The 13,523-nt window shown below is 44.6% G+C and overlaps 1 protein-coding gene across 6 annotated transcripts in view; it reads right to left on the bottom strand.

Annotated features, from left to right (window-relative positions):
- Positions 1-981: 981 nt before the first annotated feature.
- The window catches only part of ZNF101 (zinc finger protein 101), a 20,766-nt gene continuing 8,224 nt past the window's right edge, over positions 982-13,523 (bottom strand). For 2 of the 6 annotated variants that reach the window (XM_063658816.1, XM_063658817.1), the window contains exons 3-6: positions 9,542-9,684; positions 6,807-6,933; positions 6,047-6,107; positions 982-5,653 (exon numbers count right to left, since the gene is read on the bottom strand). In XM_063658816.1, coding sequence (XP_063514886.1) covers positions 4,534-5,653; positions 6,047-6,107; positions 6,807-6,933; positions 9,542-9,643 — 1,410 coding nt within the window. In that variant the 5' untranslated portion in view covers positions 9,644-9,684 and the 3' untranslated portion in view covers positions 982-4,533. Of the gene's footprint in view, positions 5,654-6,046; positions 6,108-6,806; positions 6,934-9,541; positions 9,685-13,523 lie in introns of those variants that run through there. The other 4 variants (XM_054465106.2, XM_054465108.2, XM_054465111.2 and 1 more) reach the window with 4 other exon arrangements.

Here is a 13,523-nt window from a genome sequence, read left to right as displayed (position 1 = left end):
GGCTCACGCCTGTAATCCCAACACTTTGGAAGGCCAAGGCGGGCGGATCAAGAGGTCAGGAGATGGAGACCAGCCTGACCAACATGGTGAAAACCTATCTCTACTAAAAATACAAAAATTAGCTGGGCGTAGTGGTGCGCCTGTAATCCCAGCTACTTGGGAGGCTGAGACAGGAGAATCGCTTGAACCCAGGAGGTGGAGGTTGCAGTGAGCCAAGATCGTGCCATTGTACTCCAGCATCGGCGACAGAGCAAACCTCCATCTCAAAAAAAGAAAAAAAAAAAAAAGAAATGTGATTCCCAGTGTTGGCTTGTTGGCTGTTGGGCCTAGTGGGAAGTATTGTACCATTGGGGCAGATCTGTCATGAATGGCCTAGCACCATCCCTTAGGGATAAGTGAATGCTCACTCAAGAGTCTGAGACCTCCCCTCTCCTACTCTTGCCATGTGACATACCTACTCCCACTTCACCTTCTGCCAAGAGTAAGAGCTCTGAGGCCTCACCAGAAACCCAGCAGATGTGATACCATGCTTCCTCTATAACCTGCAGAATCGTGAGCCAATGAATCTCTACTTTACAGATTACCCAGTGTCAGGCATTCCTTTACAGCAATGCAAAACTGACTAAAAACCACAGGATCTTTGGGAGGCTGAGGCAGGCAGATCACCTGAGGTCAGGAGTTCGAGACCAGCCTGGCCAACATGGTGAAACCTGATCTGTACTAAAAATACAAAAAATTAGCCAGGCGTGGTGGAGGGCACCTGTAATCCCAGCTACTTGGGAGGCTGAGGCAGAAGCATCACTTGAACCCAGGAGGCGGAGGTTGCAGTGAGCCAAGATTGAGCCACTGCACTCCAGCCTGGGTAAGAAGCACGAAACTTTGTTTCAAAAAAAAAAAAAAAAACAAAACGGGATCATCCCAATAAATGCAAAAAAGTTCAATAGCACTTGATGAAACAATAAATAATTAACAGAAGGGAACTTCTTCAAACTGAATTAAGGCATTTATTAAAAACCTGCAGCTAATACCATACTTGATCAGGAGACTAAATGCTTTCTCCATCAGATTAGATAAAAATATTGTCGTATCACAGGGCTGTCCTTAAGTCAAAATGAACCATCCAAATAATACTCAAATAATGACAAAGAGTAAAGGGCAAAAAATGGGAATGATTCACATGAGACAATACTCTATGGTAAACTTTACATACTGATAAATTGATACCAAGTCCTTATTAGCAAAGAAAATGGAGTAAACATTGTATCATGCCAAAAAGAGTAGTTTTCCCCATAAAAAAAAGTAGTTTTCCCCATAATAAAGGAAAGTGGAATACATATGATGGGTGAGGAATATGCAGAATCTGCCACATAACACCAGCAAGAAATCTCTATTAATAAAGACTCATGGGCCGGGCGCGGTGGCTCATTCCTGTAATCCCAGCACTTTGGGAGGCCAAGGTGGGGTGGATCACAAGGTCAGGAAATGAAGACCATTCTGGCCAGTACAATGAAACCCCGTCTCTACTAAAATACAAAAAATTAGCCAGGTATGTCGGCACGCGCCTGTAGTCTCAGCTACTCAGGAGGCTGAGGCAGGGGAATTACTTGAACCTGGGAGGTGGAGGTTGCAGTGAGCCAAGATCACGCCATTACACTTCAGCCTGGTGACAGAGCAAGACTCCGTCTCAAAAACAAAAGAAAACAAACAAAAATAGACTCATTTTGTAATGGCCCATTAATCACAGAACAATTAAACACTACATAAAAATTAAACCTGCTTACATATTAGAAATAAATTTCACTTCACCCACAGATCCAACACTCTTTAAAATGGATAGAAAAAAATTTTATTAACTAACTTAGGATAAAAACACTTCCTATTAAACCTCAGGTACCACTGCTTAAAGAGTATCTATGGAATTCTCACGTTTCCTTGCAAAAGTGGAAACCCATAATCCAAAGATCCTTTTTAAGAATGAGCCACAGGGGCCGGGTGTGGTGTCTCATGCCTATCATCTCAGCACTTTGGGAGGCTGAAGAGGGTGGATTCCTTGAGGTCAGGAGTTCAAGACCAGCCTGGCCAATGTGGAAAAACCCTGTTTCTACAAAAATACCAAAAATTTAGCTGGGCATGGTGGCGTGCGCCTGTAATCCCAGATGCTTCGGAGACTGAAGCAGGAGAATTGCTTGAACCCAGAAGTCAGAGGCTACAGTGAGCCAAGATTGTGCCACTGCACTCTAGCCTGGGCAACAGAGTAAGACTGTGTCTCGGAAAAAAAAAAAAAAAAAGGCCAGGCGCGGTGGCTCACACCTGTAATCTCAGCACTTTGGGAGGCTAAGGAGGGCAGATCACGAGGTCAGGAGTCTGAGACCAGCCTGAACAACATGGTGAAACCCTGTCTCTACTAAAAATATAAAAAAAGGCCAGGCGCGGTGGCTCACGTCTGTAATCCCAGCACTTTGGGAGGCCGAGAGGAGTGGATCACGAGGTCAGGAGATCGAGACCATCCTGGCTAACATGGTGAAACCTCGTCTCTACTAAAAAAATACAAAAAAATTAGTCGGGCGTGGTGGCAGGCGCCTGTATTCCCAGCTACTTAGGAGGTTGAGGCAGGAGAATGGCGTGAACCCGGGAGGCAGAGCTTGCAGTGAGCCGAGATCGCGCCACTACACTCCAGCCTGGGCCACAGAGCGAGACTCCGTCTCAAAAAAAATAAAAATAAAAATAAAAAAATAAAATTAGCCAGGTGTGGTGGCATGCGCTTATAATCCCAGTTACTCAGGAGGCTGAGGCAGGAAAATTGCTCAAACCCAGGAGGCGCAGGTTGCAGTGAGTCGAGATGGTGCCACTGCACTCCAGCCTGGGCAACAGAGCAAGACTCCATCTCAAAAAAAAAAAAAAAAGAAAAAGAAAAAAGAATGAGCCCTGATAAATGCTATATATTTATAACTTTGTGTAATAACTCATTCATGATCAAGTTTTTGAGCATTATATAATAATTAATTTGCATCAGGCTTTCAAAATTACTTACATTTATAGGATTTCTTTCGAGTGGATGTTCTCAGATGATTAATTTTTGACAGGGTCTCGCTGTCACCCAGGCTGGAGTCCAGTGGCGCAATCTCCACTCACTGCAACCTCGACCTCCCAAACTCAAGCAATCCTCCCACCTCAGCTTCCTGAGTAGCTGGGACTACAGGCGAACACCATCATCCCTGGCTAACTTTTGTATTTTTTGTATATATGGGATTTCTCCAGTTTGCCAGGCTGGTCTCGAATACCTGGCCTCAAGCAACCCACCCACCCCAACCTCCCAAAGTGCTGGGATTACAGGTGACAGCCACTGTGCACAGTCTATGTGAATTTTAATTGTTGTTAAAATTGAAGTTTCCTGTATTTTCCAAACTACTAACGTTTCCATCCAGTGTGTATTCTTCGATTCATATCATCCATCTCCAGTGTGCACTGACATGTGTCTTTGAATGGAGATGAGAGCAATGAGAGTTTCCCCATATTCTGTACATTTCTACAATTTTTCTCCAGTATGAGTCCTTTTATGGCTCTGAATAGAACTGGAATATCTGAGGTCTTTGGATTTTTTTCCAGTTAGTCTTTTCATATCTTTGGAAACTGAATGTATTCCCATATTCCTTACATTCATAGGATTTCTCTCCTGTATAAATGAGAATTATTTCTTTCCCTTTTTTTTTTTTCTGAGACAGAGTCTCACTCTGTCATCCAGGCTGGAGTGCAGTGGCACGATCTCAGCTCACTGCAGCCTCAACCTCCCAGGCTCAAGGGTGCCTGCCGCCTCAGCTTTCTGAGCAGCTGGAACTACAGGGATGCACCACCCCACCCAGTTAATTTTTTTTTTCTTTGGAGATATGGGGCCATCTTTTTTTTGTTTTGTTTTGAGACGAAGTGTCACTCTGTCACCAGGCTGGAGTGCAGTGGCGTGATCTCGGCTCACTGCAACCTCCAAGTCCCTGGTTCAAGCGATTCTCCTGCCTCAGCCTCCCGAGTAGCTGGGACTACAGGCACACGCCACCACGCCTGGCTAATTTTTGTATTTTTAGTAGAGACGGGGTTTCACCATGTTGGCCAGGATAGTCTCGATCTCTGGACCTCGTGATCTGCCCACCTAGGTTTTCCAAAGTGCTGGGATTACAGGCGTGAGCCACCATGCAATTTTTTTTTTTTTTTTTTTTTTTTTTTGAGATGGAGTCTCGCTTTTGTCGCCCAGGCTGGAGTGCAATGGCACGATCTCAGCTCACTGCAACCTCCGCCTCCCAGGTTCAAGCGATTCTCCTGCCTCAGCCTCCTGATTAGCTGGGATTACAGGTGCCCGCCACCATGCCCAGCTAATTTTTTGTATTTTTAGTAGAGATGGGGTTTTGCCATGTTGGCCAGGCTGGTCTTGAACTCCTGACCTCAGGTGATCCACCTGCCTCGGCCTCCCAAAGTGCTGGGATTACAGGCGTGAGCCACCATACCCGGCCGATATGGGGCCTTCTTATGTTGCCCAGGCTGGTCTCAAACTCCTGGGCTCAGGTGATCCCCCTGCCTCCTGCCAAAGCACTGGCTACGCCCGGCCAAATGAGTTCTTTCATGAAGTCTAAGGTAATTTGAAAAAGTAAAGACTTTACCACATTGTTTACAATCAAAGGGTTTTTCTCCAGTGTGAGTCATTTCATGTCTTCGGAGGGAACTGCACCACCCAAAGGCTTTACCACACCTTTTACATTCATATGGCTTTTCTCCACTATGAGTTTTTTTATGTCTTCGAAAACAACTGGGATAATTGAAGGTTTTACCACACTTATTACACTCATAAGGTCTTTCTCCAGTGTGAGCTCTTTCATGTGCTTGAAGGGACGTGGGACATCTAAAGACTTTGGCACATTTTTGACATTCGTAGAGTTTTCCTCCACTATGAGTTCTTTCATGTCTGTGAAGGGAACTGGAACAACTGAGTTTTTTCCCACATTCCTGACATTGGTGGGATTTCTCCAGCGCGTGAGATCTGATTTCATGGGTCCGAAGGTAACCTGCGGAAATGAAGGCTTTACCACATTGTTTACATTTGTAAGGTTTTTCTCCAGTGTGAGTTCTAACATGAATTTGAAATAAACTGGGATAATCGATAGGTTTTCCACAGTATTTACATTCATAGCGTTTTTCTCCAGTATGCATTTTTCCATGTTTTCGAAAGAAACTGGAAACCGTGAAGGCTCTCACTATTTCCCTACATTTATAGGATCTCTTTCCAGTGTGAGTTCTTTGATGGATTTGAAATAAATTGGGAGAATTAAAGGCTTTCCCGCACACCTTGCATTCATAAGGTCTCTTTCGAGTTGGTGTTACTGTGCGCCGTGCACCACTACTGGGGGAAGTGGAGGCTTTCCCACATTGTTTCTGTTTACGGGGCTTCTCTCTCCATTCCCCACCACACTCAGATCGTTTGTGTCCAGCATGAGCTCTCATGTGCCTGTCCAGGAATGAATGACGGAGGAAGACTTTCCCACACACGCTGCATTTGCATGGTTTCACTCCAGTATGACTTTTCTTGTTCAGGTGACAATCAGGAATCTGGCTGAAAGTTTCTCTGTGTTCACTCCCTTCTTTACGTCCACAGAGTCTCTCCACCAGACTTCTATGAAAAATGACAAGCGCATTATCAATGCTTGGTTTATTAATGCTTTTCTACTAATTGACATGTCTTAAGACTTATGCTGCTACCAAAATCAGGAAAAGTGGAGGTTTTCTCCTGGGTCAGAATTATTAGAAAGGAAGTATACTGATGATTCTGCTACCCAGCTCCCCAAAGCAATTATCCAAACAGTGACATCCATGTCACAGATTCTTAGTACCCTGTCCAGACACTCAACATCTACATTACATTGAAGGACAGATTTTTGGTGGCAATCTTCTAATAATCAGTTAAAAACCTAACATTGTACTTATTTGTCTTGTATTTTTTTTTAATTTTCCTGACATGCTAAGATTCCCTCAAGAGACACTGCTTCCTCTTGTGAGTGGAGATTACCTTAGCTTAATCCCCAGATTTTGGTACAGATTCTCAATGTCCTGGTCTTTCCATTGGATTCCTAAAATGTAGACCCAGAGAAATCATTATGAATTATTTAAAACTACAGAAAAATCACTAGGTTCTAAGTTCATTAAACACTGCCATAATGCCTGATTTTTTTTTTTTTTTTTGGAGACAAAGTCTCACTCTGCCACCCAGGCTGGAGTGCAGTGACGCAATCTCTGCTCACTGCAGCCTCCGCCTCCTGAGTTCTAGTGATTCTCCTGCCTCAGCCTCCCGAGTTCTAGTGATTCTCCTGCCTCAGCCTCCCGAGTAGCTGGAATTACAGATATGCACTACCACACCCAGCTAATTTTGTATTTTTAGTAGAGACGAGGTTTCGCCATGTTGACCAGGCTGGTCTCAAACTCTTGACCTCAGGTGATCCATCTGCTTCGGCCTCCCAAAGTGCTGGGATTATAGGCGTGAGCTACCACAACTGCCCACCCCCTACTTTTTTTTTTTTTTTTTTTTTTTAAAGAGACAGGGTCTCATCATGCTGCCCAGGCTGGTCTCAAACTCCTGGACTCAAGCAATCTTCCCACCGTGGCTTCCCAAAGCACTAGGATTACAAGGGTAAGCCACTGTACCTGGCCCACGATGCCCGATTTATTCACCAACGTATTCTCTTTCCACATTCCAAATTGTGCAACCACACTGGTGACCAAAGCACACTTGTCTTCTAATTGACTAAGGAAGGAAATGTTGTCCTTCTTACCGACAGAGGCCAGGTTCCTGAAGGTTTCCAGCGTCACGTCTCTGTAGAGATTCTTCTGGGAAGGACTCAGCAAAGCCCACTCCTCCTGGGTGAAGTTCACAGCCACATCCTCAAAGGCCACTGAGTCCTGAAACATCCCACAGGTGTGGAGTAGGAGGGGTGAGACTCAGCACTGGGGATCTCTACTCAATACATGAGTGATCCCATGACGCCGGGCTCTCCAAACACTCACTCCATGATTGAGTCATCAGCCTCCTCCTCTCTACCTACACGCACTTACTCCCTCACAGCAGTTCCGGTGTGAGAACTGACCTACTCAGAGAGCCAGCCACAGAGGAGGACCACCCTCTCCATGGTGGGTCCAGGGAGTCAGTTGTGCTGCTGTGTTGCCCCGAATGCTCTTTGCAGAGTGGATCTCTAGTACCCGTCACAACAAACTCCCACCACCTGGTGTGCAGACAGCACTCATTTCAGCAGTCCTGAGTCTGGGTATCCTTAGAAAGGCCTGTTCACCAAGTTCGACCTTTGCTACTATCGGGGTCAACTTAGACTACGAGAGGGATCCCATCAACTTAAGTGACAAAGTGGCTCACTGTGGCTAAACGGTTTATGGTATTGACAAACAGGATGGTACTGACTGAACTGTTTTCCTTATGAAAGCCTACTCTTTTGTTCCAAAAAGTAGAAGCGGTGCCTAGGGCACTAGCCCCAGAAAAACACTCTGGGCACAGAGTCTTTAATGAGCTTTCCTGGGAGACAATATGTCACACCTGTTGTCACAACTTGTCCACTGGGAAACTGAGCTCATCCCATGTGGTTATACCAAGAGAGAATATCCTGAAGCTTGCAAGCGGTTTACTCTAGACCAAATTTAATCAAGTAGTAAATAAGACTCATGATCAATATTTAATTGTCCTAATGGAAGAATTTTAAAATTTCTATCAGGTAATGTCAAAGCAGTATGAAGTGGAAAGATAACACGTGTTCCTAGAAAAAACTCAATAAGATATCCCTTCTTCCAAATGATAGCCTTATAAAATTTCATAAATACCCAATACAGCTGGGTGTGGTGACTCACACCTGTAATCCCAGCACTTTGGGAGGCCGAGGCAGGTGGATCACTTGAGGACAGGAGTTTGAGACCAGCCTGGCCAACATGGTGAATCCCCATCTCTACTAAAAATACAAAAAATTAGCCAGGCGTGATGGCACATGCCTGTAGTCCCAGACACTTGGGAGGCTGAGACAGAAGAATCACTTGAACCCAGGAAGCGGAGATTACAGTCAGCTGAGATCATGCCACTGCACTCCAGCCTGGGCAACAGGGCGAGACTCTGTCTCAAAAACAAAACAAAAAAAATCCCCAAAACAGACATTTTAGGTCAACAAAAGCTACTTTTCCAAACCTCCCACCACCTGGTGTGCAGGAATTAACATCTAATAATTGTCAAAGCCTTCTGAATAGTCAAAGACTTCTGAATAGCAGGTAGATGGCTTGCCTAACAAACACCAAGGATTTCCAAACCATCACATTCAGGACAGCATACTATTAGCAGAGAGATAAACAAATAGATCAAGGAAAAAGAAGAGAGTCTTCAATGGGCCAGTATTCATATGAAAACTTGGTTAATAACAGAGTAGGCATGTAGAGTAGTAGTAGGGCGGAACACTTGAGGTCAGGAGTTAAAGACCAGCCTGGCCTACATAGTGAAAACTGGTCTCTACTAAAAATAGAAAAATTAGCCTGGCATGGTGGGCCTGGGCAACAGAGCAAGACTCCACCTCAAAAAACAAAAAAATTAAAAGTTATAGCCATCTCTAGAAAATTTTTTTTTAAAACCTTAGCAGGGTATGTTAGCAGGTGCCTGTGGTCCTAGCTACTTGGGAAGTTAAGGCAGGAGGATTGCTTGAGCCCAGGAATTCAAGGCTGCAGTGAGTAGGATTGTGTTACTGCACTCCAGCCTGAGTGACAGAGTGAGACTTTGTCTCCAAATAAATAGATAAATAAATAAAGATTGATATAATATTTTTTTTTGAGATAGGATCTCACTCTGTTGTCCAGACTAGAGTACAGTGGTACAATCATGGCCCCTGCAGTCTTAACCTCCCAGGCTCAAGTGATCATCCCACCTTGTTCCCTACTACAGGTGGGCACCACCACACCCAGCTAATTTTTGTATTTTTTGTAAAGATAGGATCTCCCTGTGTTGCCCAGGCTTCTCTCAAACTCCTGGGCTAAAGCGATCTGCCACCTTCTCCTCTGAAAGTGCTGGGACTACACGCATAAGCCACTATGCCCGGCCTATTATCTTTAAATGAGGCTAAGTCATAGGTCAATAGAATGATTCCCCTCACCTCACCCCTTACACTCACAGCAACAGCAGCAGAATACATACATACAGCAGAGGACAAAAAACTGTACAACTCAGGCTTAATTTCAGAAGTCCTTTAGAATACTTCAGCAAATTATAAAACTGATTACGTGGACAAATGTCTACACATACACAATTTACCAAGACTGAGTCATGAAAAAACAAAAAATCTGAACAGAGCTGTAGTAGTAGGAAATTGGCATAGTAATAATAAAAAAAAAAAACAGCCGGGCACGGTGGCTCATGCCTGTAATCCCAGCACTTTGGGAGGCCAAGGCGGGTGGATCCCTTTAAGTCAGGAGTTCGAGGCCAGCCTAGCCAACATGGTGAAACTCCGTCTCTACTAAAAATACAAAAAATTACCTGGGCGTGGTGGCGGACAATGGTAATCCCAGCTACTTGGGAGGCAGAGGCAGGAGAATCGCATGAACCCGGGAGGCGGAGGTTGCAGTGAGCTGAGATCATGGCATTACACTCCAGCCTGGGCAACAAGAGTGGAACTCCGTCTCAAAAAAAATAACATAAATTAAGAAAAATAATAAATTGGCTGGGCGCGGTGGCTCATGCCTGTAATCCCAACACTTTGGGAGGCAGAGGCGGGTGGATCACGAGGTCAGGAAATCGAGACCATCCTGGCTAACATGGTGAAACCCCATCTCTACTAAAAATACAAAAAAGTAACCCAGGGTGGTGGCGGGCGCCTGTAGTCCCAGCTACTGGGGAGGCTGAGGCAGGACAATGGCATGAACCTGGGAGGCGGAGGTTGCAGTGAGCCAAGATTGCGCCACTGCACTCCATCCTGGGTGACAAAATGAGACTCCATCTCAAAAAAATAATAATAATAATAATTTTTAAAACCTCAACAAATACAAAACCCAGGACACCAAATAGTTTCACTGCTGAAATCCCAAAAATTTTAAAAAGAATTGCTATCAATCCTCCTCAAACTCTTCCAAAACTGAAGAGGGGACATTTCCAAACTCCCTCTATGAGGTCAAAATTATGCTGACACAAAAGACAGACACAACAAAAAAGAAAACTACAAATGCCCTTTATGAATATCAATGCAAAAAATCCTCAAATAAATGCTAGCAAATCATACCTGACAGCATATTTAAAGGATTATATGACATGATCAAGAGAGATTTATCCGCAAAATTCAAGGATGGTTCAAATATGAAAAACAATGGGGCTGGGTGCGGTGGCTCACGCCTGTAATCCCAGCACTTCGGGAGGTCGAGGCGAGTAGATCACTTGAGGTGAGAAGTTCAAGACCAGCCTGACCAGCATGGTGAAACCCCATCTCTACTAAAAATACACAATTAGCCAGGTGTGGTAGCCCATGCCTGTAGTCCCAGCTACTCGAGAGGCTAAGGCAGGAGAATCACTTGAACCCAGGAGGCAGAGGTTGCAGTGAGCCGAGATCACACCATTGTACTCCAGTCTGGGCAACAGAGGGAGACTGTCTCAAGACCAAAAAAGTCAGTTGCATTTATATGCACCAAAACTGAATAATGTGAAAAAGAAATTAAGAAAACAATACCACAAACAATAGCACCAAAAAGAATTGAAAAGGCCAAGCGCGGTGGCTCACATCTGTAATCCCAGCACTTTGGGAGGCCAAGGCAAGTGGATCAAAATGTTAGTTCAAGACCAGCCTGGCCAAGATGGTGAAACCCCGTCTCTACTAAAAATACAAAAATTAGTCAGGCACGGTGGCAGGCACCTGTAATCCCAACTACTTGGGAGGCTGAGGCAGGAGAATCGCTTAAACTCAGGAGGCAGAGGTTGCAGTGAGCTGAGATCGCGCCACTGCACTCCATCCTGGGCGACAAAGCGAGACTCCGTCTCAAAATAATAATAATAATAATAATTTAAAAAACCTCAACAAATATAAAACCCAGGACACCAAATAGCCCAGACTGGGCGACAGAGTGAGACTCTGTCTCAAAAAAAAAAAAAAAAAGAATTGAACACTTAGAAATTACAAAACCAAGAAGTCAAAAGACTACTTGTACACTAAAAACAACAAAATGTTGCTGAATGAAATTAAAGAAAAATTGAAAAATATCTTGTGTTCATGTGTTCGAAGACTTTACATTATTTGGCCAGGTGCGGTGGCTCATGCCTGCAACCCTAGCACTTTGGGAGGCCGAGGTGGGTGGATTACAAGGTCAGGAGTTCAAGACCAGCCTGGCTAACATGATGAAACCCTGTCTCTACTGAAAATACAAAAATTAGCCAGGTGTGGTGGCACGTGCCTGTAATCCCAGCTACTCCGGAGACTGAGACAGAAGAATTGCTTGAACCCAGGAGGTGGAGGTTGCAGTGAGCCGAGATCATGCCACTGAACCCCAGCCTCGGCGACAGAGCAAGACTCTGTCTCAAAAAAAAAAAAAAAAAGCCGGCACAGTGGCTCATATCTGTAATCCCACCACTTTGGGAGGCCAAGGCAGGCAAATCACCTGAGGTCAGGAGTTTGAGACCAGCCTAGCCAACATGGTAAAATCCCATCTCTACTAAAAATACAAAAAAAAAAAATTAGCCAGGCGTGGTGGCATGCGCTTGTAGTCCCAGCTACTCAGGAGGCTGAGGCAGGAGAATCGCTTGAAACCAGGAGGTGGAGGTTGCAGTGAGCCAAGATCGTGCCACTGCATTCCAGTCTAGGTGATAGAGCAAGACTCTGTGTCAAAGAAAAAAAAAAGACTTTACATTATTTGGAAGGTAATACTACCCAAAATGATCTGCAAATTCAATACAATCCCTATCAAAATCCCATGTCTGTTTTGTTTTGTTTTGTTTTGTTTTTCAGAAATAAAAATACCAGCCAGTCACAGTGGCTCATGCCTGTAATCCCAACACTTTGGGAGGTCGAAGTGGGAGGATTGCCTGAGCTCAGGAGTTTCAGACTGGCCTAGCCAACATGTTGAAACCCCGTGTCTACTAAAAATACAAAAAATTAGCTAGGCATGGTGGCAGGTGCCTGTAATCCCAGGTACTTGGGAAGCTAAGGCAGGAAAATCGCTTGAACCTGGGAGGCGGAGGTTACAGTGAGCTGAGATCGTGCCACTGCACTGCAGCCTGGGCAACAGAGACCAAAAAAAAAAAAAAAAAAAAAAAAAAGCTCGTTCTAAAATGCATATAGGGCTGAATGTGATGGTTCACGCCTGTAATCCCAACACTTTGGGAGGCCGAGGCAGGAGGACCATGAGGTCAGGAGTTCGAGACCAGCCTGGCCAACATGGTGAAACCCTGTCTCTACTAAAGCTACAAAAAATTAGCTGGGCGTGGTGGAGGGCGCCTGTAATCCCAGCTACTCAGGATTCAGCTACCGGGTTCAGCTACCAGGCGTGGGGGAGGGCTGAGGCAGGAGAATAGATTTAGCGGAGGTTGTAGTGAGCCGAGATTGTACCACTGCACTCCAGCCTGGGCAACAGGGCAAGACTTTGTCTCGAAAGTAAAAAAATAAAATAAGTAAATAAATTTATAAATATATATATAATCATACATAAAATTTATAAATATATTATATATAAAATCATACAACTTATAAATATATATATAATCATACATATAATTTATATATATACATACACACACACACATTTTTTTAAGAGATGGGGATCTCACTATGTTGCCCAGGCTGGACTTGAACTCCTGGGCTAAATCGATTCTCCCGCCTCAGCCTCTCAAGTACCTAGAATTACAGGTGTTTGCCAGTGTTCCTGCCCTCAGTTCATCTTGAACTGCTGTTACAAGCCATTGAAGTAAATTTTTAGAAAAGAACAAAGCCTATTGAAATTTTTCTTGAAGTCTGAAAACGTCTCATGAATAAAATGATTATGATGAAAAAAGTATACATTGAAAAATATCAGGCCAGGCGCAGTGGTTCACGCCTGTAATCACAGCACTTTGGGAGGCTAAGGCAGGTGGATCACCTGAGGTCAGGAGTTCAAGACCAGCCTGGCCAACATTGCGAAACCCTGTCTCTACTAAAAATATAAAAATTAGGCCAGGCGCAGTGGCTCACGACTGTAATCCCAGCACTTTGGGAGGCCGAGTCGGATGGATCACCTGAGGTCAGGAGTTCAAGACCAGCATGGCCAACATTTTCTAAAAATACAAAAATTAGCTGGGCGCTGTGGCGCGTGCCTGTAATCCCAGCTATTCAAGAGGCTGAGGCAAGAGAATCGCTAGAGCCTGGGAGGCGGAGGTTGCAGTAAGCCGAGATTGCACCATTGGACTCCAACATGGGTGACAGAGCAAGACTCCGTCTCAAAAAAAAAAAAATTGGCCAGGCATGGTGGCGGGTGCCTGTAGTCCCAGCTACTTGGGATGCTGAGGC

This window comes from Pongo pygmaeus, chromosome 20 (assembly GCF_028885625.2).
Source record: "Pongo pygmaeus isolate AG05252 chromosome 20, NHGRI_mPonPyg2-v2.0_pri, whole genome shotgun sequence".
In the NCBI taxonomy this organism is placed as follows: domain Eukaryota; kingdom Metazoa; phylum Chordata; class Mammalia; order Primates; family Hominidae; genus Pongo; species Pongo pygmaeus.
This window is presented reverse-complemented; position numbering and strand designations above follow the sequence as displayed.